Raw genomic sequence first — 13,177 nt, 5'->3', positions numbered from 1 at the left:
AGAGAGGCGTAGTCGGGAACCTTAGGAGTTACTGTTTAACATTGGCGCACAATCTTTTCTTTCAAACAGTGCAAGTTTTGTGTGCGCTTATTTTAAAATCTTCCAATGTAACTTACACACCTATTTTTGTTGAACCACGACTAGATTTGTGAGTGATTTTTATTTTATTTTATTGGTGTTACAATTTACTTTGTGTACTACTAAATTGTAGTTTTGGTTTCACTTATATAGTAATGTAGCTGAGGTGTGTATTGATGTGTGGCATGGATGTCATTTACCCATCACTTTTCTGCCTGTAGTTTTTATTTTTATTTTATTTTCTTCTGTTAAAAACAGGAGAAGAAACCTTACAGCAAGAATATTTAACTTTTGTTGTTGTTGTTGTCAGATTGTCAGCTCTGGAAGTCATGCTTCATGTTTGCTGAGTTGTCCTCTGTTTTAGATCCTGAGTTGGGTGAGTTACATTTTACATTACGTGAGTTTATTTTACATTACTAACAACTTTACTTTTAAGTAAAACCCCTACTAATACCTTTAAACAAATGGGCAAATAGTTTTACTGTAAAAACAAGCGTATCTGTGACTGTATTATCTTGTCTTTTACATGTATCTTCACTTCTGTACTGTAGGTGTTAATTGTTAATCTTTCAGAAAAGGGATGCTCTGATTAATCAGTCATTTGTAGTAGAAATGACTGATTTCTTGTCATTCGGATCAGTCAAAACAACTTATGAAATACATATTTTTTAAAGCTTTTATGAGGAGCTCTATCATAATTATGATTAAGCTCAGGTCACTGTTAACTGAATTAAATTAATACCAGCTGTTGCATAGTTATTTCTGAAATATTTTTGAAATGTAAATTACAAAGCAAGACAGTGTATAATTTTCACATGTACATTCTTTGGGTAGATGAAGCTATAAGTTGGTAACACATATAACATCCCCATAGTAAATCTTCTAATTGTGTACAATGTTAATAATATCTATATGATGTTTTTCTATTTATGTTAGCAATATATACTTAATATACACAACTTTAATAAAACAACATAAATCCAACGACATTATGTATATGTATGTTTATCTTTTATAATAGAATAGATTTTATAATGTTTATTTGTTATATTCACTTAATATCAACACGTATGAATGGCTTTTTAGGATAGATTTCATGTGCATGACATACATTTTTGAGAATGTATTATACATACATACATAAACATGTATTTTTTATGGGCTAGATGTGTTAATATATGAAATGTTCCCATTTTTTATTTGGTTTTATATATGATTTTTACTTAATATGACAATATATTTAATATGTGGTAATGTAATATATGTACATATATACATTTGCATATGGGATTATAGGTTGAGTATTTGATAATCAAAAAAGCTAAAAAAAAAGTATTTATTTATTTACTTAATTATTTTAAAAATAAATATTTTAATAATTAATATAAATAAAATACAATTTATCTTTGTCCAGTGCTTAATTAAAATCAGTTTTTAAGTGATGCAAATATGTATATTTAAGCACTGCATTGCTTTGCAGTTTTTTATTAAAAATAAGGGGGAAAATATCCAAAAATGTCGGGTTGCATCCTCTTAACATCCCTGGTTTGCTCACACACAAGGGGTGTAGCTTTAAGGATCCACATGGACAACAGACCCAGGTGTGGTTGGTAAATGGCCTCAAAGGGGGATTTGTGCCTCTTATTGGATTTAATAATCATTTGATCTGTTCATGTTTTTTATCCTTTTGTAAGGCGATGGAGTCTGTTCTTTCTTCCACTTGTTTCCATCAGGGTGGAGCAGCAGCAGTGGCCTCTGATGTCTTCACTGTGTGTCCAGCTTTTTCTCATGTAAGGAAAGTAAAACAGAATTATATAAGTGTATATATGTTCGTATTATCTTTAGACCATATACATTTTTAAATTTCTCATACATCGAAATAGTTAAGTAACCTGAATGGCATTTTTTTGCAAGTGCTTTTTGTTTTTTAATAAAGTGAAATATTTAATCATAAGCACCATAAGCAACACAATGAACAAAAATGGATCCAAAAAATAACCACAATATCAAAATGCTTAATTAAAAATGTAAGCGGCCCTGCAGGTTCAGAGAAGAAGAACAGAAACGTAAAAGCAGATTAAATAAGGAATCAGGATTGTATTCTCTATATTTCTTTATTTACATTTTATGACTTCAAACAGATTCTTTATTATGTTATCTGCTACATCCATCATAACATCTGTTGATAATGGCATAACTATAATGATTATTACCATATAGCATCCACCTCATTATTTCAAAGCTCAAAAATCTGTGAGACTCCCTCTTCTGGATTTTAGTGGTAAGACATACATTTAAACTGAAAAAAAAAAAAAAAACCTTGTGGATATACATCAGGTGTGCATAGGAGGCTGATCCTTAATGATTTTCATGAGATCAGAACAGTATGGGTAAATTCAGTAGAGTGGGTCTATTCAATTTTAAAATTGTAAAACATATACAGTATAATTGATGGTGTACACCGAAGTTCATTCCAGATTTCAACTCGTTGAGAAGTTCATGAGAGGAATCTTTATTTATTTACTATAACCAGGGGGGGATCTACCGGGGCAAAGGCCACCCTAAATAAAAGCCTTGCCACCCCAGTTGGCAGCAACGAATTAAAGGTTATGGCCAATTTGAAAATTTAGGAGCGCGAATCTTTCGTGATTCGTGATCCCGCTCCGAACTCCCGAACTGATTCAAATGATTTGCGATCCCCAAACTGACTCAAATGATTCGCGAACCTGCTACGAACTCCCGAACTGATTCAAATGATTCGCAGACCGGCTCCGAACTCCCGAACTGACTCAAATGATTCCCGATCCCGCTCCGAACTCCCAAATTGACTCAAATGATCGCGATCCCCATAACTGACTCAAATGATCCGCGATCCCGCTACGAACTCCCGAACTGATTCAAATTATTTGCGATCCCCAAACTGACTCGCGAACCCGATTTGAACTCCCGAACTGACTCCAATGATTCGCGAACCTGCTACGAACTCCGGAAATGATTCGAAGGATTTGCGATCCCCAAACTGACTCAAATGATTCGCGAACCCGCTCCGAACTCCCGAACTGACTCAAATGATTCACGATCCCGCTCCGAACTCCCGAATTGACTCAAATTATTCGCGATCCCCATGACTGACTCAACTGATTCGCGATCCCGCTACGAACTCCCGAACTGACTCAAATGATTCGCGATCCCGCTCCGAACTCCCGAACTGACTCAAATGATTCGCGAACCCGCTCCTAACTCTGACATATATTCAGATATAAATGTAACTAATTTAAAAAATAAATTAATAATTATCGATTTTCAAATATTGCACCTGTCAAACATAGTCTATTTTGTCGTCAATACTCGGTGCCCTTTATCAGTAGGCTTTATATTTATGCTCAACATGAAGTTTAGATATTGTTGTCATGAAGACAAGAGCTTTTTCTTTCGGCGGTCTCCCTCTACGTCACCTACAGTAGCAGCAGCGCGCCAGCACCGCGTCATGCACGATTCTGGTGTGTAAAGACACAGAAAACGCGAAGCAGCCGCCACACAGCAGAACCACCACGCTCACAACACGCAGCCAGTGTGTCACTGGACTGAGACTCAGGAGGAAAAGTTAGGTAAAAATTGATTATCTATCAATAAATGAGGCTTTAATGAAAGCACAGACTTTGAGATGATAAATAACTAACGTTACATTGGTTTAGTCTACTATGTGATATGTTACCCACTTTTAAAAAGCGTGAGGATATGTAACAACTTAGTTTTGTGTCAGAACTTTCACACTTTCATTCATAAATTCTCACCGTTTGTGTTTGAAAAGCGACAGGGATCAGGGAATCGTGGAAATGGAACTTGCTGTATGAAGCAGAACGTCACGGAATTCGGCCATTTTTGAATGAATAAATCAAAAGTAGAGCTGTACATTTAATTAAATCTCGATATTGACTAGTGTCTGCAATATTAAAGGTGTTCAGTACCGTCGCTCCCTACACGCAGAGTACGCACTGAGAGTAGGAGACCAACTCCCAGAGGGGGCACCATCCCAGTTGCTCAAAAAAAAAAAAACTTTCTCCATTCTCCCATCCACGCTCGAGACCGCTCGCACCTCATATTTGCGGCTGAATGTTCATGATTGATGGATGAACATCTATGCCTGGGTAGAGTACATCAGCAATCCAGCGAAGAGAAAAGAAAAGTAAAAGCAAAAAAAAAATAAATTAAAAATAAATTAAAAAAACATACATAAAGTTGGCTTGACGTTGGACGAGTCTCAAATTTAGGGACCGTCTCTAAAGTTACATGCGATATTGGTATACACTTTTCTAACGTCAGTAGCATTTGAGGAGAATGACTAACAGTCATAAAAACAACTGTAATTGTTCATGTAGGTGTCAGCTATAATGCACAATTGAATATAATGTTTGATATGTATTAAATAATCTGTAAATCATATGTAAATAATGCTACTCTTTCACATGGGCTCAAACGCAAATTTGAAGCTCGATAGCATTTGAGGAGAAAGACTTGCAGTCATAAAACAACAACTGTAATCTGTTCATCTAGGTGTCAGTTACAATGCACACCTTATACATTTTAATATATATTAAAATAAAGTATAAAACATTTAGGTAAAAACCAGGCCCGTTTATCACTTTCAGGCACATTCCTGTGAAAGTTTTTTTTTCAGGTTCCCTTACGAACATTACCCATGGTTTTAACAATAACACCACAAATCATCATTCTTGTAGCCATGGTAACTGCAAATTAACCATGGTTTTGTTACTTCAAATAATAATTTATAAAGTATTAATATACTGTAATATATATATATATATATATATATAATGCATTATATACAAATATAATGAGGCAATAATGATTGCTTAATAATAACACTGTTACAATACATAATGCAGGCAAAAACAAAATAACATGTACATGTTATTACAAATGCCATGTGATTGCTGCGGTTACACTTACAGGGTGATCAAATCCTTGTTTAGGCTACTGACCAAACATTTAATTCAAATATTCACTTAATCTTTCATTTTGGACACCTTGTTGTTATAGATGACACAGCCTTTATCATTTCTTCAAAAAAAAAGTGCATATCACAACCCTTACAAAAATAAACCATGGTTTTATCATAGTAAAACTGCTTAGTTTCCTTTTGCATGATTTCTGAATGCTTGAGACTATAAAATAAATTAGAATCATAATAAAGTTATTGCCACAGGTAAATGTCAAGAGCTACAATTGTGATTTGTAAATAATACAATTTATTAATTTAGTTTTTTATTTGATTAAAGTTATATTTTCACTCCTATAGTAGGTGTTTTTTCCATCATCATATTTGAGGAAGGGTGGCACAACAATACAGTCCTGCTCAGGACACCCATTTGGCCAACAGCGGCCCTGAAGGTGTTGTTATACACATCTCCGGGAATGTGTGCTCTACTACACACACACACACTGAAGCACGCGTGGTGTTTTCAGCTCTTCACTATACTGTCACATGATGTAGGCTACACATGTGCACAGCGCACTATGAGAGGATTTCACCATTTCATTTGATAAAACTATCGTTATTCATTCGTATCGTATACACAGACAGAAAAAGCAATGTTTTTATGACAACCTGTCAAAATAAAGTTTCGATTTAACTTGAAGAAATTCAAAAAGAAATATAGCACTACTGCACAGTAGAGTATGCTATACTTCAAGTAGGCTTAATAGCTAATAATAATAGTTAATTAAAAAACACAGAAACTCTGGTTACAACCCACCAAAATAAAAGTTTGGTCTAGCGCAAAGAAATTATGTAAGAAATTGCTTAGTAAAATATACTTAGATATACTAAAACGTTATTTTAAAGGAATATCACACAAGTTTTCATAGAAATTTTAATTTAAACTTGCCAAAACAATAACACCATATTTTTCAAAAACAATCTCTAAAAGTACATATGTATTTATACCTATAATGTTTATTTATTTATTATTATTGTCAGCTAATAAAACCTATGCTTCAGGGACCATATTCATATTACATCTAAATATAAATGTAGCTCTTGACTGGTTGAGTTAGATGAAGATTAACACTAAACAGAAGAAAATCAATTGAGTCTCCCCAGCTGGAAATGTCATTGGCTGTTAAAGTCTTGTGTTTCTTATAATAAATTGACATATTGATAGCACTGAACCTGTAATAAAGCTCTTAATTACATGTCGATGCATACTGAGTGCATTAGTGAGTGTGGTGGTGCTAATGGGGTATGGTCACTTATTCCTTATATGAACTGTTTCAAATGCAAGACATTGATTGCATGAGATTAAGTTTGTAAATGGCAGCCTGTGCCTTTTGAAGTGTGCACATATATTTATCATCAAACTGTGACAACTGTGACTAAATTCAGTATATATACGTCTGCCATATGTTGCCACCCCTCAGAAATTCCTGCCCCCTTCTCGCCACCCCATCAATATTTTTCTAGATCCGCCCCTGACTATAACTCAAAAAAGAAAAACATGATAAATGCAAGAAGTAGATTTGTTCATCATGCACAGTTGTGTGTGTGTGTGTGTGTGTGAGAGAAATTTGAGGTTTGTAACTTAAACTGACCAGCAGCATTAAGCTGTGGATAATTTTAACAATTTTCTAAACAATAACGGAAATGCAAAAAACAGACAAACAAAAAAAAAACAACAAAGACAAATGACAAAAACACATCTTCAAAAGCAATGTCATTCTCGCCAAAGCTTTAAAACATTACAGAGGTTGCCCATGCAACACAATATGTCTTCATTTAGTCATAATCTCCAAAAAGACTAAATACACAAAATACTAATTAGATTTATGGAGCATTGAATAACCAGTAGCAAATCAGTATTCAAAATAGAAAGAAAGAAAAAAAAAGGTTAGATATAAATCAAATGCACAGAATATCACTAAATGTGAAATGTAGTTTGTCAATACAGTTTTTAAAGGTTGCATGAATATTATATTATATCATTTATATTTAAATAAATAAATCTCATTTTAAATCCACTTTTGTGTGATTGCTGTTGTGTGTGAGTGTCTGTTGTCTCTGTGACTGTAGAGTATCTAATTCAGTTCAAATGCATCATTATACCAGAGTTTCAGGACGTCAGGTGATACGCGAGATGTTGCTCGGGAAGAAACATATCATGAAAACGGCAGCCACTCCTTAGTCCACACACTGTCTTAGTCTTAGAACTGTCATGTAATGCAGGTTGTGCAGTAGATAACAATGGCCGTGGGCACAAACAACTGGAGAACATAGATAACATTGTGCATGTTGAACCTTGAATTATTCCCAAAGCAGATGTTGAAGCTTTCGCTCTGTGTGTGGTTGTTTAGACAGTAGAAATGTTCATCTGTGGAAGAAGAACATTGAAAGGGCGAGAATGTTCCCGATAAGGCCCAATAGGAACTCTGAGAACATCATGGGGAGGTAATGGTCTAGTATGGGCGTTTCGTAAGTGCCGCACATTCAGGAGTTGTTCATGATTATGGTGCTGCTGTGAAACTAGACAAAAGTCAGAGAACTTCAGATCTTTTCATTGTTTCGACTCATACGGCAATGATTCCCACGAGACTTGTTCTTAAGATGTTTGCTCACATGCGAACGGTGTAGCTGTAAGCATGCACATGGACAACAAAAAACCAGGTGTGATGAGTAAATGATCTCAGGAGGCATTTTGGTCTCCTGGGAATTTAATAATCATATCGCTCTGATACTTGGGACTCTCCAAAAGCGCCATTAAAATGATTACAGGAAGGATACTTTACACTTGGGTTTACTAGCAAACAATGAAAAAGAGAACAATACAATTAACAGAGAGCGCTTTGTTTTTGTTTTGTTGGTATAACGTGAATCTCACAAAAGAACTGTTCAGGTTCTATTTTAATCCAAAATATATTTGGCTTAAAAAGAAAAATACTTTATGATTAATAAAACAAATTTTTGTGCTAAATTAAAAATATTTAATGAAAACATTTTTTAAATTGTATAAAATAAGCTGATATTAAATTAAGAACAAATTCCATCATGTTTTGTTCTTTACAAATGTACCTTTTCCCCTGCAAAATATTTAGTTCTTTAGATTTTTTTCTTTTAATATTGTTTATATACATTTATGTTTAAATAATATTTTTTTGTTTCATACTGAGGACAATAAAAATTCACATTATAATGTGCTACTGAAATTTGTTGACATCACTGACATTATTGTCATGAAAATGTCAGTGCAAATTCTATTTTTTATTTTTTTATTTTAACTAAGCAAATGCAGGTAAAAGCATTCGACAGAATCTTTTTCTATACAACTGAAACCAACTGTTCTCTCATATCTGGTTTGAGTGTACTAAATAAAAATAATGATAATGAACATACATGAATACATAAAACGATATTCACAAATCCAAATAAGCTTCACAACATCTAGAACAGAAAGTAAATGATAAAAATATTTGAGATTCAAGAAAAAAGGCAAAAGAAACAAGTAGACCGTCAGACCGAGCAGGAGTGTAGGGAATCAAATCAGCAGGGGTTTGAACCTTCTGCTCATGGCACTGGAGGAATAGAAGAGCTGGATTTGTAGATGTGTGTGATAGAACTTTGATTCAGGATGCATTTTAACTTTTGAATAGATCTTTTTTTTTTGTAGAAATACATTTGTATTTTGTTCTGGCATTTTAATGGCAGATGTCAAACATAAAAGATGCATTTCCACCATCTACTGGACTGGAGTAAGGACTAAAGCACAAGAGGGACTTTATTGTGGTATGGCATAAGTATCAGGTTGATTTTCACCTAAACTGATTGTAATAAGCAAGCTGCATGGATAATGAAACTTTAAAGGAAGTTAAAATTGTAGGACAAAAATCACATTGACATTGTATTGAATTTACCCATCCAGCTCTTTATTAAAACATTTTTTATTTTTGTTTTGCAGAATAAATAAATATGTACGGACCGATATGAAGGTGAGTAATTTTTTGTTGTTGTTGTTATTACTCTTTCGAAATGCACTTGTAAATCCTCAAACTAAAGCCCACAGTGTTGCATCGGAGGCAGTGATAAAAGAAACGATACACAATAGAAGTGTGTCGAACGAGACCGAAATTTATTAGTCTACTGTTTGCATGTGAGAAATGCTTTAAGTCACATCATACTAGACCTTTGGCAACCAAGAGACAAAGCATCTATCAAGAACTGAAAAACCCCAAGGATGAAGCCAAGTCCACGGAAATTCTATACAGTAAATAAAATAGATATAAAAGGGCTTTTATGTCAATGTGTACATTTGGCCAGGTTTGCTGTGTCACGTCGCATCCATTTCAGTAAAAGTGCATATCGGGCTTCACTTTTTGACCTCTCCAAGATCGTCAATGCTGTCGTCGTCCACCTGTGGGGTTAGAGAACATGTCAAAAACGACTTCGATGAACGTTCTTCTGGTCAGATTTTGCAGCTGTATCTGGGATGTTGGCTTACCTCAGGCCATTTTTCCTGGATGACGTCGATGATGTCGTCTGTAAAGTCTCCCTGAATGATGATTTCGTCTTCTGCTGTCACTGAGGCACCGCAGGAGAATTTCTGAGCAAAGAACCTCTGAGCCTCTTTAAGCTCAATGTCTGATGTGTGTGGATCACAAACAACAGCAACAACGTTAGCACAGGGTGAAAATATAGGTGACAAACATTAGGACAGTCTTGTAACTGCAATCACAGCCTTACCGAAGGTGGCCAGGCCACACACCCTTGTGACGTATTTCTTTTTAGCTCGTGGGATTTTTGCTATTGTGACTTTTTGCGGGACGGTCTTCTTTTTCTGTTTAATTTGACCTCTTCCACCTATAAAGGAGAAAAACTAAATGAATATTCAATTATAATGTCACAGTCAGACAAACTCAAATATTAAATATGTCATTGGTGTTTGTTGGTAGCAACTAAAACAAAACATTGAAAAACATAGTTTCAGTTACTGAAATTTTTTTTATGCAAATTTTAAACAAATGAGAATTTTAATTTAAAAAACTAATATATATATATATATATATATATATATATATATATATATATATATATATATATATATACACACACACACAAACACACACACATTTTAAAACTAAATATTAAATAAACAACCAAAACTAATAACATGTCAGAAGCCCAAACTAAAACTGAAATTATAACAATAAGGGCTAATAAAAAATATGAATAAATACTATATTAATTGCATACAAATAATACTAAAATAACACTAATAGGTTTAACCTGATCTTAACATAAAACCAACAACATAAAGCTAATAAAAAAACTCCCCTTTAGCTATTATTTAACTTCAAATGTTAAAACATAGGAGTAATTTACCACTTACTCCTTTTTAATAAAAGTTATCGGTCCATGCAGTAGAAATGCAATAAAAAAAATCAGTGCTATGTGATGATAAAAAAAGAGAGAGAAAAAAAGACTCTTCTGAAGAAAGGTAGGAACAACCATACTGCACTGGGCTAAATCAGACTAAACATTAGTTGTGATTACCATCCGTATTATCTGTAGTTTTCACAAAAGCCCTGGCACTGTCAAAAGTTGACTGTATGATGCATTTTATGTCATCTTGCAAACTTTTGCTGATGAATAAACAGATATATTGGTGCAGGTAACTTGGAACATTGTAACAATACAAATCTGGCAACCTACCCTTAAAGACATTCAAAAAAAGTGGTGCGTTATGTGCGATATACACTTCCACTTCCACCAATCCAAATCATTTTCATTTATAGATGTTAAATGTAAAAGAATAATGTTTAACCTCTCTTCTGTTTCTTCTTCTCCTCTTCCTCTCCCACAGCGGGTGCCTCTCCTCCTCCTCCTCCTCCTCCTCCTCCTCCTGTTGTTTCCTTCTTGGGTGCTGTACTTACACAACAGCAGTGACATCGGTGAGAAAACTACTAACTTTTAAAGCAGTGCATGTCATAATGGTGCCCACCGAATATTCTTTGTCTCAGTGTCAAATATATAAAATATGACTTGGTGACATTTTAGAAAAGTTGATGTAAAAGAAAATCTACTTACCCAGAGTCAGTTTAGCAAACACATCAGGAAAGTTCTTCTCAAGCCACTGTTTGCATTTAGCCGGCTCAGGCATGTACTCGCAGTACTAGCAGAGCAAAGCAGATGCATTTTATTCATTTGCTTTCTAGCAACAGAATGCGTTATCATTTTTAAAGGAATAGTTCATCCAAAAAATGAAAATCTTGAGAAATATAGCATTACATCAATTGTTGACCAACAGATGCTCTTCAGTGAATGGGTGCCGTCAGAAGGAGAGTCCAAACAGTTGATAAAAACATCACAATAATCCATCCACACCACTCCATCCATCAAGATGTTGTCAATTTAAATCATTGCTTCTTGACAAAATATTAGTGCATAATCCTTAAAACGAGTGCATCCACTGCACTCAAATACACTAATAGAGATACACTACTTTTAGAACTGTTTTCGCTTGTAGACATTTCATGATCTGTGCACATTTCTCTTCTGATTCAGACTAGATGACTTTTCCAATTGAGAAAGTAATTATTATTAATTGCAGATTTGCAATTGAAGCAGTGGTTTAAAGTTAAAAAGCCTCAGTTTTTTGCTTCACAAGATGTTAATTGGTGGACTGGAAATGTGTAGATTATTGTGATATTTTTGATCAGCTGTTTGGACTCATTCTGACGGCACCCATTCACTGCATTGGTGAGTAAGTGATCTAATACCAAATTCCTCCAAATCTTTTCCCATGAACAAACAAACAAACTCATACACACATTGGGTGGTCTGAGGGTGAGTACATACTCAGCAAATTTCCATTTTATTAGGTGAACCATTCCTTGAACATGTGATGTACTCACCTCTACTGGCAGAGAACACACTGCAAGTAAAACAGGAGAGAAATGTTTGTATTACATGACAGCGAACCCGAATTCAATACAATTTTAACTACTTTTTAAATGTAATTAATATAATCAGACAATTAGCTTAGGCAGTACATTCATTTTTATTTATTTTTTGCACTTTCTCACCTCCACAATAGAGAACTTTCAGTGGGTACTTTGCATCTTGGTCGGCCCGATCCACTTTATTTTCTGGTGACCCCGACTCTGCATTCTCAGTAGTAGCCATATTACACAAATCTACAATCGATACAGAAGTGTTATTTTAGACTGATGCACAGAGACCAACACTTGAATTCTAAGCTATGGCAAAATCTATTCTAGGCTAAAATGTGCACTTAGAAGATATTATTCACTAACACCTAGAGTAAAGTGTTTAGTTTGCAAAAACCAATTTATTGTCTTTATAATGCATGCAGAGATGTGTTCTGTCTTGTTATACTCAAAATCTATAACAGATATAACTAAACACACATCAGGCAATTGCAAAAGGCCCTTCTGACAGATATCACTTCAGCACGATTTATCAACCTTGGGTGAATTTTAATAATATTTTAAAATTAATAAGACTCCCAAAACGTACTATTTTGGTTAACAAAATCACAAAAGATGTTTTAAGTAACGTACATTAAAAGTACATTAAGTACATTGCTTTAGGGACACTAACCAACACACTATGATCAAACGCAATGGGTCTGATTAAAGGCTTTTCTTATTACACTAATAAATTAATTCAAATATCGTTTAAAACTCTTTTAGAGTCACTGACAGTGACTTGATTCTAGAAGCCTCCGAACAAGGATCACTCATTCATTAGCCAGCACTGCTAATCAAAGCTCTCGTACAGCAGCCACGCGCTCCAGCTCATACATACCGCGTCGATATAAGCTCAGTAAACCTTGCTTTTGAGTAACACATTGATCATTATTAAATTAACTTGTGCGGATGCTCCGTAAAGGGTGAAAGAAATGTTGTTGCTCAGCACGCCTTCACTGTCTGATTTGGCTTTGGGTCCTGACAACGGCTGTCTAATTCAGCGCAACAACGTAGTTTGCGCTTTTGCCGTGTTACGTACGTACTTCGTGATTACATATTTTCGGGTTATACTAAAATAATAATTTAAAAATCTGTAATG

The 13,177-nt window shown here is 34.5% G+C and overlaps 1 protein-coding gene across 1 annotated transcript; it reads right to left on the bottom strand.

The window, feature by feature from the left end:
• Positions 1-9,197: 9,197 nt before the first annotated feature.
• Positions 9,198-13,078, bottom strand: LOC113110215 (density-regulated protein). The gene is made up of 8 exons (XM_026274285.1): positions 12,917-13,078; positions 12,172-12,282; positions 12,001-12,020; positions 11,174-11,258; positions 10,911-11,009; positions 9,830-9,946; positions 9,588-9,727; positions 9,198-9,500 (listed from the first exon to the last, which is right to left on the bottom strand). Exons 2-8 carry the CDS (start codon positions 12,269-12,271, stop codon positions 9,456-9,458), a joined length of 606 nt encoding a protein of 201 aa, XP_026130070.1. The 5' UTR covers positions 12,272-12,282; positions 12,917-13,078; the 3' UTR covers positions 9,198-9,455.
• Positions 13,079-13,177: the final 99 nt, after the last annotated feature.

Source organism: Carassius auratus, chromosome 10 (genome assembly GCF_003368295.1).
Source record: "Carassius auratus strain Wakin chromosome 10, ASM336829v1, whole genome shotgun sequence".
NCBI lineage: Eukaryota > Metazoa > Chordata > Actinopteri > Cypriniformes > Cyprinidae > Carassius > Carassius auratus.
This window is presented reverse-complemented; position numbering and strand designations above follow the sequence as displayed.

What these genes read in the sequence shown, in the direction of transcription:
- LOC113110215 (XM_026274285.1), bottom strand. Translation starts at nt 12,271, where the DNA reads ATGGCTACTACTGAGAATGCAGAGTCGGGGTCACCAGAAAATAAAGTG. An exon ending in GAAAGTTCTCTATTGTGGAG is followed by an intron (nt 12,021 to 12,171) that starts GTGAGAAAGTGC and finishes TTTTACTTGCAG; the next exon opens with TGTGTTCTCTGCCAGTAGAG. An exon ending in GAAGAAGAAACAGAAGAGAG is followed by an intron (nt 9,947 to 10,910) that starts GTTAAACATTAT and finishes TCTCCTTTATAG; the next exon opens with GTGGAAGAGGTCAAATTAAA.